The sequence below is a fragment of the Rhipicephalus microplus genome, chromosome 8, assembly GCF_043290135.1.
Source record: "Rhipicephalus microplus isolate Deutch F79 chromosome 8, USDA_Rmic, whole genome shotgun sequence".
Taxonomy (NCBI): domain Eukaryota; kingdom Metazoa; phylum Arthropoda; class Arachnida; order Ixodida; family Ixodidae; genus Rhipicephalus; species Rhipicephalus microplus.
The window spans coordinates 121,946,194-121,965,215 of NC_134707.1; the positions used below are offsets into that span (position 1 = coordinate 121,946,194).

At 45.5% G+C, this 19,022-nt stretch overlaps 1 protein-coding gene across 1 annotated transcript in view; it reads right to left on the bottom strand.

Annotated features, from left to right (window-relative positions):
- LOC142768366 (uncharacterized) overlaps window positions 1-17,429 on the bottom strand; it is a 57,726-nt gene extending 40,297 nt beyond the window's left edge. The window contains exons 1-4 of the mRNA XM_075870336.1: window positions 17,147-17,429; window positions 14,310-14,547; window positions 11,993-12,146; window positions 9,096-9,190 (exon numbers count right to left, since the gene is read on the bottom strand). Of these exons, the coding sequence (XP_075726451.1) occupies window positions 9,096-9,190; window positions 11,993-12,146; window positions 14,310-14,547; window positions 17,147-17,414 (755 nt within the window). The 5' untranslated portion in view covers window positions 17,415-17,429. The remainder of the gene's footprint in view (window positions 1-9,095; window positions 9,191-11,992; window positions 12,147-14,309; window positions 14,548-17,146) is intronic.
- Between the last annotated feature and the right edge of the window lie 1,593 nt (window positions 17,430-19,022).

Below are 19,022 nucleotides of genomic sequence, written 5' to 3' on the forward strand. Positions count from 1 at the left end.
AATTGTTAAGCACATCGGCCGCGTTATTCGGATGTCGCAGGTTGGGTTCCTGTCAGCGGCAATATCTTCTCGTCTACTTTTCGTTCTGTACATTTGCATTACTAGTGCTCTTATTATTATACCCTATATTTTGTATTGCTTCAGTGTCTGTTCTTTCTCAATAATATTGTGTCTAACAAAAATAAACGACCCCTCAAATGTCCCTTCTTTTAGTAATATATGTGTTTACAATATGCAAGCGTATTGCGCTAAACCCTATAGGGGCATTTATTACCAGCCCGAAGCTAGTAGTAGGGCTACTACTAAGCAGGGTGTCTTTGCCAGGGATTTTAAATATGGCCTACGTTGACAGCTGTTTCGTAGATAACTATACCTGGTGATTAACGCAAAAAGTTTGGGGTAAACAGGATAAACTTTTCGCCATAACTAGTAGTACAGTAGGGAAACTAAAACACGCGCAAGTGTTGGTAGAAACGTAGTTCCCCAATAAGTGTTTATATGTATTCAAATACGGCCTAACAAAAATATGTCACCTTCAGCCACAGTCATCACTGTGTCTCCCACAAAGAATTTGCATAAATGCTTCATGCAATAGCATTTATTTTCCCCTTAGCGAAGCCCCGAGCTACCAGATGATTTATTACAGTTGACTTTCAAACAAAGACACGTGCGTTGCTTGTTGAACAATCGAACATCCTCGTAAAGGTCATCAGAGACCTTGGCATCACTGCTCCGAGAAGTGTACAGTTTTAGATATTAACGATGTATTCTTTTTTTTACTTTCATAATGCCCAGTAGTAACATCTCTCGAAAAAAAGGGTGCGTTAATTTCGACGGCAAACCGGTCAGCTGAGCTATCTTTTGTGGTGAAAAGCCTGGCGCGCCGCGGTTGCTTGGACCGAACTTACATATTTTCTGAAGTTGTAATCAAGCACACTAACTATATTTTGAACAACTCTGCCTGGCAGGGGCAACCACCGAGACTAAAGTAGTAATCATATGCAACTTACATATTTTATGAAGTTGCAACCAAGCACACTAACTAAATTTTGAACAACTTTCCATGGTAGGGGCAACAACCGAGACTAAATGATTGATATGTGGGGTTTAACGTCCCAAAACCACCATATGATTATGAGAGACGCCGTAGTGGAGGGCTACGGAAATTTTGACCACCTGGGGTTCTTTAACGTGCACCCAAATCTGAGCACACGGGCCTACAACATTTCTGCCTCCATCGGAAATGCAGCCGCCGCAGCCGGGATTCGAACTCGCGACCTGCTGGTCAGCAGCCGAGTACCTTAGCCACTAGACCACCACGGCGGGGCCAACCGAGACTAAAGTAGTAATCATAGACTAGTAGGTGATGACACCGAACTACGCTAACGACCAGGTCTCCTGCAAGGTGCAGCGAACCTTCGCGATTGCGAAGATAAAACCCGAAAAACTAAATTGATAACGTTTAAAGTGAGAGCTCAGCAAGGTCATAGCACGGACATCCAACGAATCCCATTTCTAAATTCGCTGCTTAATTTAGCCCACCGATAATAATATTATTGCTTAAACTACTGAAGCAAGGACTCATGGACGACATGCTACACTATCTTACACATAGTTTTAATGCTGCAGCCGTTCCAAGCGCCTAAATACATGAAGGTGCATCGTTCAAGGAAGTGGAAAAACCGGTTCAGGCTTTGGCTGAGCACACACCTAACATGCGAGTACTATAACGCCGAACATCGTCGAAAAATTCTGATCTAAACATTTCAACACAATCTATGCCAAACCTTGCTGTCACAAGGAGTGAGAGCAACAAAAGAGCAATCGTATTCACAAGTATCGTCGCCTATAAGGGGCGCAGTGAGTGATTCAGTAGGGGGCCTGAACAGAGTATCAGAGTGAGTCTTTCACAAGTCGCCGAGTGCGTCTTTCACTAACAGGTGTACGTCTTTCTCTCGGTTTCATAAACAGTTACGCCTTTGCACTGGGCGTCTTTTACAGGACGCTGCAGTGCGTATTTCAAAAACAGTTACGTTTTTCTAAAGCATATTGAATAGACCAAGCTGCTCGTTCCCGCTGCGCTGTCTATAACTGTGCAGCTCAAGCTCGACTTTGTGATGGCATACTTTGTGCAGCCCAAGATGTAAGCATATGCGCTTCTGACGTACGATAGCGGTCTAATGACACTTTGTCGCCGACATGTGGTTGCAGCGATCGCGACGTGACGGAGCAAGTTTGTCACTGCCGCTTGACGCTGTCGCTAGTAAATCGCGTGCATGCGGATAGGCCTTTATAACTTGGAAAAAGAACAGATCTAAATTTCAACTGGGACTCGAGACATGATTTGATTGATACGGGGGGTTTAATGTCCCAAAACCACCATATTGTCACTAGGTGAAAATAACAGAATACAGGACGACGGTGCGACCAGAAAAAACGAGGTCTGTATTAACAGAACAAAAGAGCAGCCGCTTCGACTTCTTCTTCCTCGGAGGAACCGTGGGTGCTGTCCACGCTCATCACTTCATCGTCCTCTGTCTTCTTGCCCGGCCTTTAGCCGTGACATTAGCCTCCCATTCAAGAAAGCATCGTCCCGATGCTTTATAATCAAAGCGGTTTGTACGCGTTGGAAACGCATGAGTTCATTCGGAGAGATAAGGCTTCATGCGTACCACGTGCACAACTTCTGGAGCATACCTTCAACGCCTTGAAGAGTGCGCAGTATCAGGAACAACCTCATAATTAATGTCACTGAGACGTCGTTGAACTTTATAGGGACCGAAGTACCATCTTAACAGTTTTTCTGAGAGGCCACGGCGCCGAATAGGTGTCGATATCCAAACATTCTCTCCTGGCTCGTAGGAGACTGGTCGGTGACGAAGGTTGTACCGTCTTGAATCGTAGTCCTGCTGGCGACCAATACGTAGGCGTGCACGTTGTCGGGCTTCTTCGGCAAGCTGAGTAATATAATCAGCATTCGTTTCAGCGTCTTCGCACTCACGCGGCAGCATAGCATCCAGCATAGTGGTGACTTCACGACCATGAAGAAGGCGGAATGGCGTTGTTCTTGTTGTTTCTTGATGAGCCGTGTTATAGGCGAACGTGACATACGGCGAGATCTCGTCCCAGTTTTTATGCTCCACATCGACGTACATGCAGAGCATATCCGCTAGTGTCTTGTTGAGACGCTCCGTAAGACCATTCGCTTGCGGATGATACGCCATTGTTCGCCGGTGGGGTGTGCCACTAAGTTTTAAAACTGTCTGTATTAGTTCGGCTGCGAATGCAGTTCCCCTGTCAGTTATTACCGCTGATGGAGCACCATGCCTCAGCCCCACATTCTCTACGAAAAATTGAGCTCCTTCACTTGCCGTGCCCCTCTCCAAAGCCTTGGTTTCGGCGTAACGAGTGAGGTAGTCGGTGGCTACTATAATCCATCTGCGACCTGCTGATGAGGTTGGAAATGGACCCAAAAGATCCAGTCCGACTTGAGCGAATGGAGTAACAGGCACGTCAATAGGATGGAGGAGGCCTGCTGGTTTGACGGGTGGAACTTTTCTGCGCTGGCAATCAAGGCACGTCCGAACATAGTGTTGAACGGTCGCCGTCAGTCTTGGCCAGTAGTATTTCTGCCTCACTCTGCACAACGTACGCGTGAAACCCAGGTGGCCGGATGTTGGTTCATCGTGGCATGCCTGTAATACTTCGCTCCTAAGAGATGTTGGGACGACGAGTAAGTAGTCGTTTCCGTGTGGCGTGAAGTTCATCTTATACAGGACGTCGTTGCGCAAGCAAAATGACGAAAGCTCTCTCGCAAACAGTCTAGGTACAGCTGAAGTGCGACCCTCTAAAAAACGTATTATGGGTTCTAGTTTGGGGTCGTCTCATTGCAGCTGTGCGACAGTTGCCGTGTTTACAACTCCGATAAAGACTGTATCGTCATCTTCTGCCGTCGCAGGTTCGTATGGTGCACGAGAAAGGCAATCAGCGTCTGAATGTCGCTTCCCCGATTTGTAGACCACCGTCAGGCCAAATTCTTGAAGCTTCAGGCTCCAGCGCGCCAACCGTCCTGAAGGATCTCTTAAATTCGTCAGCCAGCAGAGGGAGTGATGGTCGCTGACAACATTAAAAGGACGACCATACAGGTATGGGCGGAATTTTATAACCACGCACACCACCGCAAGGCACTATTTTTCCGTAGTGGAATAATTTTCTTCCGCACGTGAAAGAGTTCTGCTCGCGTAAGCAATTACTCGTTCGGCGCCATCCTGCCACTGCACGAGTACAGCTCCTAAGCCGACATCGCTAGCGTCGGTGTGCACTGTTGTCGGTGCGTCATCATCAAAGTGTGCGAGGACTGGTGGCTTCTGAAGGCGTTGCCGCAGCTCGTCGAATGATTTTTGCTGCTCTTCATTCCATACGAATGCGACGTCTTCTCTGGTAAGGGGGGTCAACGGTGAGGCAATGCGCGAGAAGTTCTCAATGAAGCGTCGGTAGTAAGCACACAGTCCTAAAAACCATCTGACCGCCTTTTTGTCAGTTGGCGCTGGAAAATTCGTAACGGCAGCTATTTTTTCAGGGTCAGGCCGCACACCTTCACTGCTGACAAGATGCCCCAGGAACAGAAGCTCTTCGAAGCCTAAATGGCATTTTTCCGGCTTAAGTGTTAGTCCGGCGGAACAGATAGCTTGAAATACTGAGTGCAGTCACCGGACGTGTTCGTCGAATGTGGCAGAAAATACGATGACGTCATCTAAATACACTAAGCACGTCTGCCACTTGAGGTCTGATAGTACGGTGTCCATTAGCCGCTGAAACGTTGCCGGTGCTGCGCACAAGCCAAATGGAAGTACCTTAAATTCAAAAAGGCCATCAGGTGTCACGAAAGCTGTTTTCTCCCGGTCTCTTTCATCGACTTCTATCTGCCAATACCCACTCCTTAGATCCATTGACGAGAAATAACGTGCATGGCGTAGTCGATTGAGTGAATCATCAATACGTGGAAGTGGGTAGACGTCTTTTTTGTCACCTAATTCAGCTTGCAGTAATCCACGCAGAAACGTAAGGTGCCGTCTTTTTTCTTCACTAATACAACCGGCGAAGCCCAAGGGCTTTTCGACGGCTGAATAACGTCGTCTTCAAGCATCTGTCGCACCTGCTTTTCGATGGTTTCACGTTCTCGCGGAGCTACCCGGTACGGGTTTTGCCTGATGGGTCTGGTCATGTCGTCCGTTATAATTCGATGTTTCGTCAGCGGCGTTTCACGGACCCTGGAAATCGAAGAGAAACAATCTTCAAACTTGTTAATAAGATGCATGATACTTTGCTTCGGTGCCGGCAGCAAACTTGGGCCAATATCAACAGATAGAGGTGCGGGGGTCAGATCAGTTGAATTATCTTTTTTCAAGAGTTAGGCAGTCTGTCATCTCGGCGAGTTCTTCCACGTACGCGACTGCCATGCCCCTCATTAGATGTCGGCGTTCAGAGCTGAAGTTCGTAACAAGGACGTGCGTGTTTCCGCATTTTATGCTTACGACGCCTCTTGCGATAGATAAACCATGGCTGAATAGCAGTGTTGGAATTTGCTCAGCGATGTTTTCAGAATCGCTCGACGTGTCACATGTCACAGCCACGAGTGCACTCGACAGCGGTGGGATGGTCACATCGTCTTCGAAGACGCGCAAAGGCTGACGTCGCTGGTCTGTACAGGGCACATCCGAAACTTGATCTCGGGCCGTCCAAAACGTAACCGATCTCTCAGGAATGTTGATAATGGCACCGTATTCATGCAAGAAGTCCATGCCCAAAATAAGGTCTTTGCAGCACTCCGGTAAAATACGAAAGCAGTGACGAAATCTGAACTGCCGATATTAATTCGAGCTGTACATTTGCCCGTCGGCGTCACCAATTGACCTCCTGCGGTTCTTATGTTTGGGCCCGTCCATATTGTTCTTACTTTCATTAGGCAGTCGGCGAGTTTACGGCTTTTAGTAGAGAACTCCGCACCAGTATCTACCAGTGCTGTTATTGGGCGTCCGTCTATACAAATGTCCAGATTGGCGCTTACGATTTCCGTTAATGTCGGTGACGTCGTATCGTCCTTGGTATCGTGCGTCGTACGATCCGCGGTATCACTCGTCGTATCGCGTCGTAGAGAAGATGTTGGGGGTGTGATAGCATCTCGACGGGCGGCAACCTTCCCACCAAAGGTCGCAGCTGTTAGTTTCCCCGACGAGGGCTAGGAGATTTGCCCCGGACCACCTCGGACTGCGCTGCGGCGGCGAGTTCGGTGCAGGTGAAGGAGAGCGGGGTCGACGATACGGCACTTCGGGTTGTTGTGCTTGCGGGCCTGCACTGCTGTCACGGCGATTATCAAAATAGGCACGAGGGGAGGTTTGTAAAAAGTTATGATGTCTACGGTCACGGTACGGGCAATTGCGGAAAATATGGCCGGCTTCTCCGCAATGAAAGCAAAGTGGTCGACGGTGGACGGTGCGCCACAAGTCCGTCTTATGGATGAACGGTTGACTGGTGGGCATACCTTGCAACCAAGATGCAGATGTCGGCGGAGTGTACATCGGCGCCGTTTGCATAGGCACGTTGAACTGTGGATACGGCTGCAGCGGATTGGGAGCTGGGGCCCACGGCTCGTTGTAAGGCCCTTGGCTGACGTCACGATAAGCCAGTGGTGACGAGTTGTACGACACTGGAGTGGGTTGACGGACAGCTGATGCGTAGCTTACAGACCGCTGGTCTGAGAGCGATTCGGGCAACGAAAATGCCTGGCGGAGTTCTTCCCGCCCAACTTCTGCAACGCAAGCCATGGTATTTTCTTGCGGAGTCACAAGGAGGTTTCGGATCTCCTCCCGAACGACCTCACGAATGAGTTCGCGCACTACTGTCACTACCGGCACTCAAAGCAGAGAGGCTGGGAGATGTTTTGTTTGGTTGGTCATGGTATCGGCGCCGTTGCTGCAGTGCTCGCTCGATTGTTGTAGCCTCTTTGACAAATTCCACTACGCTTGTTGGTGGGTTGCGCAGGAGACCGGCAAACAGCTCTTCCTTGACGCCGCTCATCAGATGTCGGAGTTTTTTACCTTCAGGCATCTTGGGGTCGGCCCGCTGAAATAAGCGGGCCATGTCTTCCGCAAACATGGCGACGCTCTAGTTTGGTTTCTGTATGCGTGTCTCGATGAGCTGCAGAGCAGAATCACGGTGGTCGGTGTTTGCGAATGTCCCGAGAATTTGCTGCCGAAATTCCTCCCATGAAGACAGCGTTGACTCGTGGTTCTCGTACCACGTACGAGCACTGTCTGCCAAAGCAAAGTAGACGCGCGATAGCTTTTGTTCAGTGGGCCAGCGGTTGGCTTTGGCGACTCGCTCATACTGGGCTAACCAGTCCTCGATGGCTTCATAAACCTCACCGTGGAAGGTCTCAGGAATTAGAGGCTGATCAACAGTAAGCTGTGAAGGCCCTCCAGTAGTCATTTCTCCCGGTACGGTGTGTTGCTGGAGAAGTTCGAGCGGGATCGCCTCGGGACTAAGGCCTGGCTGTCGGCGACTGTAGCGTGGACAGGAGTATCCACTGCAGGAACAGATTGCGGTGGTGGACTCGATGTGCTAGGGCGCGGAGGTGTCCCAAGCATCAGTTGGAGAAGTCCAGCACCTCCACCAATGTCGCTAGGTGAAAATAATGGAATACAGGACGACGGTGCGACCAGAAAAAACGAGGTCTGTATTAACAGAACAAAAGAGCAGCCGCTTCGACTTCTTCTTCCTCGAAGGAACCGTGGGTGCTGTCCATGCTCATCACTTCATCGTCCTCTGTCTTCTTGCCCGGCCTTTAGCCGTGACAATATGATTATGAGAGACGCCGTAGTGGAGGGCTCCGGAAATTTCGACCACCTGGGGTTCTTTAACGTGCACCAAATCTGAGCACATGGGCCTACACCGATTCCGCCTCCATCGGAAATGCAGCCGCCGCAGCCGGGATTCGAACCCGCAACCTGCGGGTCAGCAGCCGAGTACCTTAGCCATGGGACTCGAGACAAAATGGTACAACAGCACTGACTTCCAAATGACTGTTTTTTTGAAATTTGGGCACATATATACCAGGATAGTAAGAAGAAAAAGAATTTTCTAACTAAGCGAGCCTAGCTACAAATGAAATAGAGCTGTTTGTGCTCATCTAGAGCTCCTTTGCAGGCATTGTGGCTGCCAGCGAGTTTGTTTTTTTTTCCGAGACAACGGTTACGCCAAGAAACCTACATTCTAAAAATTTATGAATCATTTAAGCTGCAGAAGTAAAACGTAAAAAAAATAACTCTTTACACATCTCATCCCAGATCATTACACAAACATTTATCGACACATAATACATATCAGTACATTAAACAAACTTTAACAGTTTATAACAAGTACAGCACGCACTGCGTCTTCAGCAGTGATTCGCGTCGACGAGGTATATTGGCACCAAATCTAGTACTTTTAGGGGGGGGGGGAGGGCTGTCGTAGTATAGGTTCCCACATGTCGATAAATAATGTCTGCTGTAAGTCAGTGCTGTTGACGTGCTTTTTTAATCTTCTGTCCTTTCCGGTATTTTCCACCATTTCTTTTTTCTAGTTATACCACGCCTATACACGCATGATGCATGCTGCACAACAATGTTTTGCAATGATTTGCGATTGCTTTGGATTCTTTTGTGAAGATTGGGTTTGGGACGTGACAAGTGGGTCTCGTTCGCGAGCTTGCATGAGCGCCGGCGATAACACTGGAAAGTTCAATCACAGATGTACAAAAGACGATGCGTTCCGCCATTCAAAAGATTACCAAAGACTGACGCCTGTACTTTAGACATTCTCCATGCACTTTGAGTTATGATTTTTTTTTATTTACTGGTCTCAAGTTTGCCCAATAAATTGTTCAAATTTTACCGCCTGCACTTCGCAGTCTTTTAGTCTTGTGAACCACGTGACATACTTGCGCTCTGCGTTTCACGGAGGGTATGAGGTAACTTACCGGCAAATCGTCTCCTAAATTTTAAAAATAAGGCGCTAGATACAGCTGTAGGAAGTGGGCCAACCTCATCACTCACCTCATCAAATCAACGGTCGTGTCATTCTCGGCAAAGTCGATGGACAAGCCAAGAACATAGAAGGAGCGGTTGTTCTTAACGCGAAAGTACAACGCCTGCAAGGGATCATGAGCCTTCTAAAAACAATGCATAATTCCTACGAAATAATAGCGCTGGTCATAGCACAACAGGACAGGTAATTTAGGCAAGTACTCACCGGGTACTTGGTGACTTCTTTTTGAGAATAATATAAATGTCAAACAATATGTGCGAGAACGCAAGCCACGTTCTCAACTATTTTTTTCGGTTTCTGACGTTTTAATATTGTTTTTTTATGGTTGACAGGCACTTAGAGGCTTTAACCTATAACAATCCCAAGAATATACCGTGAAGCAAGTATATAATAAACGAGCGAATTGACATCGGTTGTATATATGGGGTTAAACGTCCCGGAACCACCATATGATTATGAGAGACGCTGTAGTAGAGAGCTCCGAAAATGTTGACCACCTGGAGTTCTTCAACGTGCACCCAAATCTCAGCACATGGACCTACCGCATTTTCGCCTCCATCGAAAATTCAGCCGCCGCAGCTGGGATTCGAATCCGCGACCTGCGGGTCAGCAGCCGAGTACCTTACCCACTAGACCAGTGCGTCGGGTGCAAATTAGACAAACTGCCCTGCACGATCGTATTCACGCGGTTCTCTGGAAGCCTCATTTATGCGTTGCTTTCTGATAACGGTCTAAGAACACAAATGAAATGAATTTCCATATAAGTTATTCTTTGTATGGCAAACGAATGCGAGAAACAGCAAGAACACTAGATCGTTGTAGCGCGTCTTATGATATATTACGTAATTTTCAAAATAATGATAACATCAATAAGGGACATCGAGTGGACAGGTACCAAATGATGCTATATGTCATTTTTCCCGAATGAGGGTAAAAGTACGAGCTTGAGGGTTATTTACCTGAAAACAGCTTCAACAATAAAGGGCCCAAGAAACGCTTTCATGGAGAATCGTAGAATCATACATACGTAATTTAAACACAGAAAGCTGGAGTTGCTCGGTGGTGACGTACGAGAAGAAAAACTCACCATTCAGCTATATGTAACCTAACTCCTAAATGACAGCTGATCTACTGTCGGAGTCGCTGTTGTACAAGCGATTCTGTGACCAGCTTGCGGTGGCGTGTTGTTTGCCATTGAGCCAAGCTTTGAAACTTCTTTGTGTAAACTGAATGGCTTTGGCATAATTCGAGTTTACCGGTTATGCCGAATACGCCGTGGCTACTTTTGAAACAGAGTTTGGCTACCGATTGTCTATTGAGGGAGCAGCGCATAATAAATGTGGCTTCGCAGAGAATAAGTCTTCGTAATTTTTTTATGTTAGCATAACCGGGGCGGGGTTCTTCATGTCTGGAGAGAAAGTCATCAGGAATAAGTCCTTTGCGTTAGGAGAAAGGAAGGGGGTACTTTAATTCCAAGTGTGAAAATCCGTAACAAGCTCTTGGCCGTATGGCAAGAAGGAGAAACAAATCGGCAGAGGACAGGCCTTGACAAGTGCGCTTTGTGGGTCTGCGTTTACCGTCACTCGGTATTCCACTTGAGCCTGTCATATGGCTCGGACGCACAAAAATGTCGCCGCTCAAGCATGTGCCAGTTAAGATTTCGGCATCTGTGCGTACGTGGAAGAACAGGCTGTTGTTCTAAGTACTACTTAACTCAGAATTCTACGCACATGGTTACCTAATTTTGTTCGAACGGGATTACTTCAGCCTGCTATAGTGTAGCTGACAGGGCTACTTTGTTGTTCATGCAGAAGATAAACACTGCCAAAAAGCACGAACCTCTCTTCCAGCTCATAGTCATAATTTTAGCGTTTAAGAATATTATAAACCACAGGATTGTAGATGTGTTACAAGTATTCAGAAAAGCCAACGTTTACTGGTTCGGTGTGTTCGGTGTGACTTTCTCGTTCCCTTGATTTATTGCGCTTCACATTCCATACATTACATGTGCTATGCCCAAATGCAAACAACGCATAGGAGGTGTAATCGCCAATTGCTTTGGGGGAGGGGGGGGGAGGGCACGGCTCCTGAAACTTTTAAAAGTTTTTTTTTTTGGATTCAAATAAACTCGCTAAGCTTCTACATATATGAATGCCAATTTCGAGTATTCAGTTTTTTTTAGTACAATTTGCTGTTTTCAAACTGTTAGTACCCTTTGGGAGCCATATTTTCCCGTAAATAGAAGGGTTCTCAAATAGTTCGGAAGACCAGACTGGCATTGAATCAGCACAGAATGCAAGAAAAGAACAATGGCTGTTCGAAGTGTATTTGAACAGTAGTGAAAAGTATAATATTTGGAACTGAAATGCCAGCTTGACGCACAGTGATTAGCAAACGTTCAAGATACCATAATTTTTGTTCAATTTTATTTCGAAGATGCAGTAATCTTTTCTTGCATTTTAATCCATCCAGGTCATTCTGATGGACCTAATTACTTTATAACTCATTTTAGGAAGTATGGCTCCCAAGAAGCATATGAAATGTCTGACAATGTAAAAGCAATTTTTATATTGCGAAAAACTGTCTGTATACGAAAGGTGCACACAATCAAGAAAAAATTCGGCGAGTTTCATCTGAATTGATAAGTAAATTTTATGGTTTGAAGGTTTATACCCCTCCTTAATTGTGAAACGAATTCAAATTCCTGACAGTGACCTATTTCTAATAAATTCCTGCTTTGGGAATCTATGAAATGATATCTTTTGAAACTGCTTGCGAGGGGCCTCTTCAACAAAAGGAAACTATCAATTTATAGGCAGTTTAAAGTATTACTGTTTTCTTATGCTATATCTGCCCGGAACCTCATCGTTCAATGAATAGAATAAGATAGAAGGCGCAATGTTACCTTCAGCACAAGCAAGGCGTCCGTCACGACCGTTGGAGTAGAGAATTCCCGATACAGATTAAGGAAGCCGTAGTGGATGACGTTGAAAGACGATATGTTAATGACTGCAGAGTAGAACTTCTCGGTTAGGAAGTCTGCCTTTGAGGTGGTGTTCCTGTACATTAATACAGCGCTCGTGAACATAAATAGACGAGTGTTACAACAAGTGTGTTCGAAAATTTGCAAAGGTAATAGAAACAGAGTTAATGCTTTGTGTCTTCACGATTGCATTTTCAAAAGCTTGACAGGTCTTTAACAGGACCAGTGATGTCCATCAAGGCAGCAATAAACCCAGCATCATCATTATCATCAACCTAGCTACGCCCACTGCAGGAGGACAAAAGCAACTATAATCTTCTGCTAGTCAATTAATTTGGTGATGTGCTTGTTGCTGTCACTTTGTACCCGCAGACTTCCTAATCTCATCTGTCCACCTAACTTTCCTTCTCCACCTCTTCCGCTCTCCTTCTCTGAAAATTCAGTCAGGATAACTTAATGATCAGCGGTTATCGTGCCTACGCGCTAAGTGCCCAGCCTATGTCCATTTTTTCTTCTTGATTTCAACTATAATATCCTTAACAACGGTTTGTTCCCTGATTCACTCCGCTCTTTTCTTGTCTTTTAAGGTAACACCTATCATTCTTCTCTCCATCGCCCGCTGCGTTGTCCTCAATTTAAGGTAAATCATTTTCGTAAAGTTCCAGGTTTATTCTCCATAGGTTTAAGTACCGGCAAGATGCAAATTTTAAATACCTACCTCTTAGGAATCAGGGAAATCGACCAGTCATCATTTGAGAGTGCTTGCCGAATGAGCTCCACTCTATTCTTATTCTTGTAGTTACTTCAAACTCGTGGTTAGGCTACGCGCCCATTACCCGTCCTAAGTAGACGTAGTCTTTTACAACTTCAAGTACACTGTCACCCGATTCAAAGCACTGTTCTCATTCGAGGTTTTATATTACTTTCGTTTAATGCAGATTAATTTCAAGATCTACCTTTCTGCTCCCCTTGTCTAATTCAGTAATCATGAGTGGCAATTCGACCCCTAAGGTACTCAGCGATGCGATGTCATCGGCGAAGCGCAGGTTACTAAGGTACTCTAGAAAAACTGTTATTCCTAACTCTTCTAATTCTAGGCCTCTGAAAACCCTTCGTAAGAACGCGGTTAATAGTGTTGGGAAGATTCTATCCCTTTGTCTTACAACCTTCTTAATCAGTATTTTGTGCCTTTTATATGAAGCACCATAGTGGCAGTTGATACTTCGTAGATTTCTTGCAGGATGTTCATATATGTTTCGCCGATACCTAGATTCCGCATCGTCTGCATGACCGCTGATATCTCTACTGATTTATACGACATCTGGTAATGTATGAAGGCTATCTGTAGTGCTTGGATGTATTTTGAAGATTTCTCTATTTCCTAATTGGTAGTATGAATGTGGTCCATTGTTGAGTAGCCTGTTGGAAATCCTGCTTGTTCCTGTGGCTGACGAAATTCTAGTGTCCTCCTAACTATGTAAGCAATTGTCTTTGTAAATTGCTTTTATACGACGAAGAACAAGCTGATTGGCCTGTAATTCGTCAAGTTCTTGTTGTCACATTTCTTATGTATTAGGATGGTGTTAGCATATTTAGAAGATTTTGGTACCCTCTCCATCAAAAGACACTTCGTAAACAAGGTGGTCAGTTTTTTTAACACAGTCTGCACTGCGTCTTTCAGCCAATCTGATGTTGCCTGATACTCACCAGCAGGTTAATTTCTTTGCATTTCCTATAAAGCTTTCCTGGCTAAACCCATGGTAATTATTGTATAACGTGGAGGAGACAGGCACTGTAGCTAATTGTGAGAACTCCTTCCTTCACAGACCCAGTTTCCACTTTTAGAAATAACAAGCTCTGCCTATTATTCTGTAGCAATACAATTCAGCCAAGCTAACGAGTGAAATCAAAACCGATGCACCGATTAGACCAACTAGAAGACGTCTAAAATAACGTCAATGTTCGAAAAAACGATTGCACTGGCGGAAATTCATCATCATTTCATAACGTGCATGGACAATTCGAGCTCCAATCCCTAAAAGAAGTCCACATGCACAGGAAACGAAACCAATTATGGTTGGTAGTAAAACGCTCGTAAATCGCGCAAATATTGTGTCGAAAATAAATTTATTCCCTAAGACATCTTGGCTCGGCCGGAAAAATTGGTCAGGCTTCGTGAATCTGTTCAATTACCAGTGAATGTTTTTTGGCCTGTTGATTATAGAAGGTAACCACTTACGTGAAGGCTAAGGATATGCCCCACTGCGTCTTCCTGGCTGTAGACGCGTGCATCAAAAAGTAAACCGCATTGGACAGAAGTGAATTGTAGCCATTAGCCAGGACGTTCTTGTTGTCCTTGTAGAAGGAGTCGAAAAACAGCAGGTCACAGACGCCGTCAGCTGGATACGCAGACTTTCCCGGGTGGACCTGATTGGAGACTGTGCACACCACGGTGCCTCGAGGTGCCTTTTCGGCCTCTGTAAAAGATAATAAAAGGAGTATGGAGTACGCGCAACGTGAACACTGACTGAATAACTTTTTTTATACAAACCGTGATTCTCCCAGAAAATTATTTGTTATAGGCACCCGGCAATGCAGTTGGCAAGAATTGATGGTAGCGTCCAAACACACAGCCTAGCGACTAGACACTGCAAAACCAGGCCAGCCACTGCGTAGCATAGCGAGTAGACGCAGCAAAAGCGGAATTGCCAGGGTACATTTTTTTTGTCAACAGAGGGGTCGCGCGTTACTATGAAAGCGTTCTTTGAAAACGTCCCAAAAATGGCACTGATACTTCAGCATGTCGATGTGCTCAGTGAGAGCTTCATGTTCATGGTGTCCCTGGTGGTCGGTAACAACAATGCTGAGGCGGCCCGAAAGAGCTCTGTCGCGCCCTCTGGTCGAGTGTCGTGTGCCTATGAAATGGGAGACACAAAGACAGCACCCGAACTTGGGCCGGCTGTTATATTCTGGTATTCGTCTTCCTTCACCTCGCCCAAGCTTACCGCGCACCCGAAGCCTGGTGTCGTTCTTCATCACGGGCTACGCGAGTGCGCGGAGCTGCTGAAAAGGCTTCTGCTGGGCGGCTTGCTTGCATCACAGTGGTCGGTCTCGGCCACGCTACGGCTCAGTTCGAGAATTCGTCTGCGTGTTGTCTGGAGCCGGAATTGGTTCAGTCTATTGCTGTCACTGACTGGCATGTCTGTAATTCTTATTTCTTAAAACGACGCCGCCTACATTACCTACAAAAAGTATCTTCAATGAAGAAATGGATATCAAGCGAATTTTGAGCTACCTGTTTACGATACGGAAGCAAATACGTAGACATCAAATGGTCCATTTCATCTGTACTTCAGTTCACGTAAAAATTTGGTATCTCTCCCCGAACGCGGAAAACGTGAACAAGCGAAGCCGAACAAGTGCCTGACAGATCTATTATTCATTAAATCCATTATATTTACATTAAATTTATTATTTATTAAATGGTTCCCTGCTACACTTTTCGAAGGCATTATCAAATATCTTCGTTAAGAAAATTTCTTGCTTCGGAAATCGACTGCCACAGCAAACATTAGAATCCGTCAAATACATGCGGTTTTGCGAGGACTTGTCACCCGCTTTAGGTATCTTCTCTCCTTTATCAATAGCAAGAACTCATAAACCTACGCAGAGCAAAAGGGGGACGACAGCGGAGCAAGAAGCTACCTGCATTGACCTCATCGTGACTTTCAAGACTTACTTTTCATTTGTTCTTTGGACATGTGGCTTAATTGCACAGGGGTAGGACATGCGGCAGGCTGCCCTAGGGTGCCGCTATGAGTGCCATACCTACCCCCCCCCCCCTTAACACAATTCGGGAAAAATTGCGACAAAATTGTTGCGCACAACGTAATTGAGAATGGCCCACTCTGGGAAATCTTACTCATCGGCCATCATAGCGGTGACAAAAACGTCGCTAACGAGAGCTTTTGCTGTCGGCAGCGCCGCCAAAACGACAATGCACTGAACCGCTCGTGTTGTGATGTGGGACACTCGGCAACAACCTTGGCGCACACAAATAACAGTTTCGCATGACCTTTCCAACTGTCGAAGTCCAAGACATGTCCATCTAGATTGATGTGCCCTATTGCTACCCACGTGAAAATTTCTAGAGCTAAAGGTTGGTGACGAAGAGCAGTGAACTTGTGGGTCATGGTATTGGGAAGAAGTGGCGGCAACGTCGGGCATAGAAGACGTTATCGACAATGAAAAAGTGTGGGCTCAACAGTTCGGATCACCTGTTTGGCGTTCACTTAATGGAAAGAAAATAAACATACATTTCGACCAAGTAGGGCCGCGCCGAGGGTATAGTTTTTATGAGCGAGATATAACAGGTCTTAAAGGCAGCGGATAGGGCATCAACTTTTTGGATGAGTGAATGAAATAGAAGGCGCATTGTTACCTTCAGCCCAAGCAAGGCGTCCTGTCGCCGAATATAGAGTACCTCCACCGCACCTTTAAGTGTGGCGGAGGTACTCTATATTTGGCGACAACTTTTCTTCACCGGACTGCGGAAGCTTCAAACTCTAAACTCTTGTTTTCACACATGCCGAAAAATATTGTGCGTATGTTCTATTTTCTAAATTAGGAGCCACTTAGCTCCAGCAATAAAGAGTTATTCATTTTATTTTTTTTATAACACCAAGTTTTCCGCGTGCTTGTTCTCGAAGCAAGCAAAGCGTTCTTGAAGCCGCCTGAATCATGTGCGGGCACGTACTCGCTTATTAGTTCTCCGAGAAACATACACTCGTAACATGTCTGAAAGTAGCTGCAAAAACAGACAAAGCATGTCAAAAGTTTAGGCCGGAGATTGGGTAACTAGTCTTTTGACATGGTATTGCCTTCAGTAAATGGATTATGCGCAAGAGTGTATGGGGAAATTCAGTTAAGGGACACATTCATCCCACGGTTGAGGTTTCAATTATAAGATCATCGTGCCATGTTCTTTCACGTAATAATATTCGGGCAAATTAAGAAAAGCACGTGATCTGCACAATGGTGTACAAAACATCGCAAAAAAGCAGGTCACTGGCCAACCTGGAACTGCAGTAGTTGTGGTGGTCCTCAGTGTACTTGTGGTCACTTGGGTTGACGTGGTCGTCGAGGGGCTCGTAGTTGCCAATGTCGTCGTTGTCACGAGGGTCGTAGTGGTCGGTGCGGGCGCTGTAGATGTTTCCGTGGATGTCGGAGATGTCACAGGCTGCTCTCTCGGAGGGACCGTGCTCATGTCGATTACAATTGGTTTCTGGGTTGTGGTTTGTTTGTCTTCATTGCCACCGCCCAGATCAGGATCCTTATCTATCATAGTTCTTTCTTGGTCAACTGAAAGTAAATGCGAATGATTATGAAATGTTTAGTTAGCAAAGTGCGGAGAAAAACATTCCGGAGCTCTCGTTCCACCGGGAAAAGGGGGGCTAGCAAACTGGCATGTGCAAGCCTGGCGTACTGCTTTACTTGTTGTGTTTTCCATTAAACGCCTCATCGTTGTGGAAAACTGGCCATCGGCGTCAACACGAGCAATACAGCTCGTCATTACGTGATGAAATAACCACGAAAACGCCTCAGGTAGTCAATTTGGTTCAATCATTATGATGTAACTTGACATCACGGAATGTGACCTTACGTGATGATCTTCTCACATGACATCGTAGGTTGACCAATGATAGGGTGATCACGGATGCACAGCAGGACCACTTAAGGTGCAGAAAGCCTCCTATTCTAAAAGCGATGCGTAAGAGACCATGTAAGGTTACTTTCTTTCCTTTTTCTTCATTTGTTTCTTTTTTGCTTTCTTGCTTTCTTTCTTTCCAACTTTCTTTGATTTTTGGGCGTGCCTGTTATCGCTTCGTGAAAAGGCCCCCTCCTTTACCTTTTTCTTTCTCCATGCCGGTCACCGTACGTCCATCAACGCGGCTAGTGGCACAACGCTTCAGTTGACACAAGCAATAAGTACACTATGGGTTCCTATTTAAGCAGAATTGAAATGTGAGAACGAGAACTGACTACTGACCTAGAAGAAAGAGCTGATTACCATAAAAGAATTGGCTGATAAAGTTGCATCTACTGCTTCACTTTTGCAGCGAAACTTCACATCCGTCTTTGTCTGTATGTACATACATACTTCATACAATTGTGAACGAATCACGCTGTTTAATTACGTTCATACCTTCAACTTTTGCAATTTAGTCTAGAACACTTTGTATATTTCCAACTTCCCGCTGAATTTTATATGACAATATGTGATTTTCATTTCATTTGGGAGTGGATGCGAGGTGTTTTTTTATTTAAGTTTGTACTCATAGACCAGCATGCTTTATTTTTTTTAATTCCTTGCAACGCTATTGCGGCTTCTATCAATTCTAGACTGAGGCACTACTGTAGCCCAACATCAAGACTGCTCCACACTTGTGCTGCCTGAATAAACTCCAATTTTATGGTAGACACGTACCTGATATTGCCATAGTGAAGAGAAAAATCCCGAAGCAGAAGCAGGTGATAAGGCAGAAGATTGCAATCGAGGCCACGAACATCCAGCGGGATGATCTTTCTGCCCTGTAACAAAATGTCAACTGGAAAATGCTGCATTGGAACTATTGCATAGATTGAAACGAAGTGACACATTTGTACTATGGCATACCTTGGAATAAAATTTTGTGGGATGATATGTAGTTTTCTTGCGACATCTGCAACATCCTCACTCCAGTATAAAAAACAAGCAAGGTTGCTCTCCTTACTTCAAACAGGACAGTGTGTGCCCCCCACACACATCCTTTCTTCAACTGTCCATTTCAAAGCGTTAACTATGCAATAAATATTGTCGAGCACATGGCTAATATGTAAGCAGCTATGGGCAACAACATGTTTTTATGCTCGTTCGTGGTGCAAAAACTTTCACTTAGGTTAAGTGTTCTTC